Below are 3,286 nucleotides of genomic sequence, written 5' to 3'. Positions count from 1 at the left end.
CACCTCACCTGTGACTATCGATGATACAAATATCTCAGCAAGAGGCCCAGCAATCACTTCTCTAGCTTCCCACAGAGTTCTCGGGTACACCTGATCAGGTCCTGGGGATTTATCCACCTTTAACCGTTTCAAGACATCCAGCACTTCCTCCTCTGTAATCTGGACATTTTGTAAGATGTCACCATTTATTTCCCTACAGTCTATATCCTCCATATCCTTTTCCACAGTAAATATTGATGCAAAATATTCATTTAGTATCTACCCCATTTTCTGTGGTTCCACACAAAGGCCGCCTTGCTGATCTTTGAGGGGCCATATTCTCTCCCTAGTTACCCTTTTGTCCTTAATATATTTGTAAAAGCCCTTTGGATTCTCCTTAACCCTATTTGCCAAAGCTATCTCACGTCCCCGTTTTGCCTTCCTGATTTCCCTCTTAAGTATACTCCTACTTTGATTCCAATTCAAGGTATCCCAAGGGAAATCAAACTGTGAATTAAGGGCCACAAGTTGCAGGGCTGTGGGGTCGGGTCTTCAAAGAGCTGACGCTAAATGTGATGGCTGAATGGCTTCTTTCTATGTTGCATTGGTCTCTGATTCAAAGATGTTATGCAGACATGGTTGATGACCCGAGGAACTGTTCAGAAGAACAAGTCCCCATCAGCAACAATGAACAATATTAAATTACCTTAATACTTAAATGGATTGGTCTCAGTATTTGACCGTCTCGCTCACTCCCATTCCCACAAACTCATTCACACTAACACACACTCACTCACGAATTCTCACAGTCTAATTCTCATACACTTGCTAAACCACACTAACTCAAATGTACTCCAACTCACTCACTCACTATCCCACGCATTCAATAATTCTCATACACTCACTAACTCACACTCAACGAACTCTCACGCACTCACAAACACACTCACGCAATCACTAACTCACACTCACTCCCTAACTCACTAATACACACTCTTATAATGTAGATATCTGTACGTTTTTACACATATGCATGCATGTAGAAATACATATACTCACATATACCCACAGAGACGCATAAACAAGCATTTATAGCTTTGCATGCACGTGCATATATGCACACAAGCATATATGCACTGAAATACATAAGCTTATACACACATATAAACTAATATATGCATCTATACAGACATAAAACATGGACTTACACATATACTCATATATAGTTACATGTACATACATATTTACACACAAACGTATCTACATAATCAGGCATATAAACACAAACATATATACACACGCTGTTCTGAAGAAGGGTGACACCAAATTCGAATCTTAAACTGTATTACTCTGTCGACGCATGCTGTCAGACCTGTTTCTCCCGCGCTTTCTATTTGTTACTACATACACATTCTACACATAAATAGATGCATATGCACAGATCTATATGCTTAGGTCTTGGTAAATACTCAGATATCAATACATGCTCATACCTAATATGCACATGAACATGCAAATCCATTTGCACTCGAACATACATAGACTCAGACTTACAAACACAGACATGCACTCACGGGTACACATTCAGGTGTATATGGATAGTGTGAACTCAGATATCGACAACCATACATATCTAATATGCACACAAACACATTTACATGCAAATATGTACACACGTTTTCTTTAAATTCAGAGGCACATCTATATGAACATTTTCTTTTTCACGCGCACACTAATTCATAAAGCCATCTCTAAACCTTTAACTGATGGAGGTATTTCACTAGCGACTGACATTTTAGAAACCGGGATGTCTATAAACGCTCACTGGGCATCTCAATAACTCACCTGCCTTTGCTGCCGCCGGTTCAGTGAAAGACACACTCTTTGTCAGGACTTTCTCTCCCAGTTGAACAACACAGGAACACAGAGCGCCGCTTGTCCACTGTTCCCTCGTCACCGTGACCTGACTCGTGATGTTCCAGGTGCCGTCCGGCTCCCTCTTCCCGACATCGCTCGCCCCCTGGGTCACCTCGCCGGAAATATTCCAGAAAACGACAATCTCGTTGGAAGAGACCCCGCTGACGAGACACACCAAGGGGACGGGGTCCATCTGGGCAGACACAGACGGCGGGAGGAAGACGAGGACGGACGTCTTGTTAGTGGAACTGTCTGGACAGAGATTGGGACAGGGTTAACGAAAAATGAACGGAAAATCAAAATGGGGTGGACGGTTAGGATTGGTTTTGGTGTGTCTCTTACCTCCAACAAGCAGTTTGGGTCCCGGCTGGAGAGGAGCATAGCCATCCCTATCAGCACAGTAGTAGGTCCCAGAGTCACTGACCTGGACACCACGGATTTCCAATTGCAGCACACGCTCGCTGTCACCTTTTTTTGAAATAAATTTACAATCGGACTCCTTGCAGTTGGTGGTGTCTATTGCTACCGGGGCTTCACCCACAGTCTGTTTGTACCAGAAATAGCTAGTAACCAGCACCACAGGAAAGCTGAGCTGGCACTCCAATTTGACCGTCTCTCCCACTTTTGCCGTCTTGGCGAAGGGCCCCTGAGGCCCGGCGAGCTGGGAATCTGCAACTGAAGAGATAAAAGTGACATTAAAAGAGATTATTGAGAGGTGGAAGCCAACCCCCTTCGATCGCTGTCCATTTGAGAGAATCGCCTCTTTATTGTCCACCGTGACTCCAGTAACGCTTCCCATTTTTGTTGTCCACATGAACCCTTTCGATTATGTCCAGATAAATATCCTCACTGGACATAATCGAAATCCTTTCCACCTTTGGATGCGTGGTGTTGGGGGGGGAGGGAAGAGGGAGTGGGGGGAGGTGGAGATGAGTCGGGCTCCCACTTTCTGGGCGAGTTTTTCAAATTCCCTCCCACTCACCATAAAGAGTCAAGAGTTGGACCAGGAGAATCGGGAAGAAGACTCCCTTGGTCATTTTTGTGTTGGGATGTGGAGAATTCTCCCCCCCCAACTTCGCTGCTTTGCGTGTGTGTGTGTGGCTGGGAAAGAGTCAGCCGGCTGCGTTGACCTCAGGAGCGGCCAGCCTCGCCCCTTCTGCGACCCGTTGAGTTGGAAAGTATGACAAGGTCTGTGGGTGAGCTGCGCCACTCGGCCCGAGGGCGGTGTGTGCGTCATTGCGGTCATGCAGGGCCAATGGCTATAAATAAAAGCGTGGTCCTTCACTGGGCGCCGGTGGCACGGGCAGAACGCGGGTAAACAACAAGTCAATGTCCTGCAAAAGGGCATTATTACCACTCCCTAATTGTCTTGCTGAACCGATGCAATTCT

General features: G+C 45.5%; 1 protein-coding gene across 1 annotated transcript in view; it reads right to left on the bottom strand.

Annotated features, from left to right (window-relative positions):
* Positions 1-2,990, bottom strand: part of LOC122542378 — a 14,838-nt gene extending 11,848 nt beyond the window's left edge. Inside the window, exons 1-3 of the mRNA XM_043680099.1 lie at positions 2,879-2,990; positions 2,239-2,571; positions 1,825-2,148 (exon numbers count right to left, since the gene is read on the bottom strand). Coding sequence (XP_043536034.1) covers positions 1,825-2,148; positions 2,239-2,571; positions 2,879-2,933 — 712 coding nt within the window. The 5' untranslated portion in view covers positions 2,934-2,990. The remainder of the gene's footprint in view (positions 1-1,824; positions 2,149-2,238; positions 2,572-2,878) is intronic.
* Between the last annotated feature and the right edge of the window lie 296 nt (positions 2,991-3,286).

The sequence above is a fragment of the Chiloscyllium plagiosum genome, chromosome 39 (genome assembly GCF_004010195.1).
Source record: "Chiloscyllium plagiosum isolate BGI_BamShark_2017 chromosome 39, ASM401019v2, whole genome shotgun sequence".
Classification (NCBI taxonomy): domain Eukaryota; kingdom Metazoa; phylum Chordata; class Chondrichthyes; order Orectolobiformes; family Hemiscylliidae; genus Chiloscyllium; species Chiloscyllium plagiosum.
The sequence above is the reverse complement of the archived record's forward strand: the minus strand, read 5'-3'. Positions and strand labels throughout refer to the sequence as shown.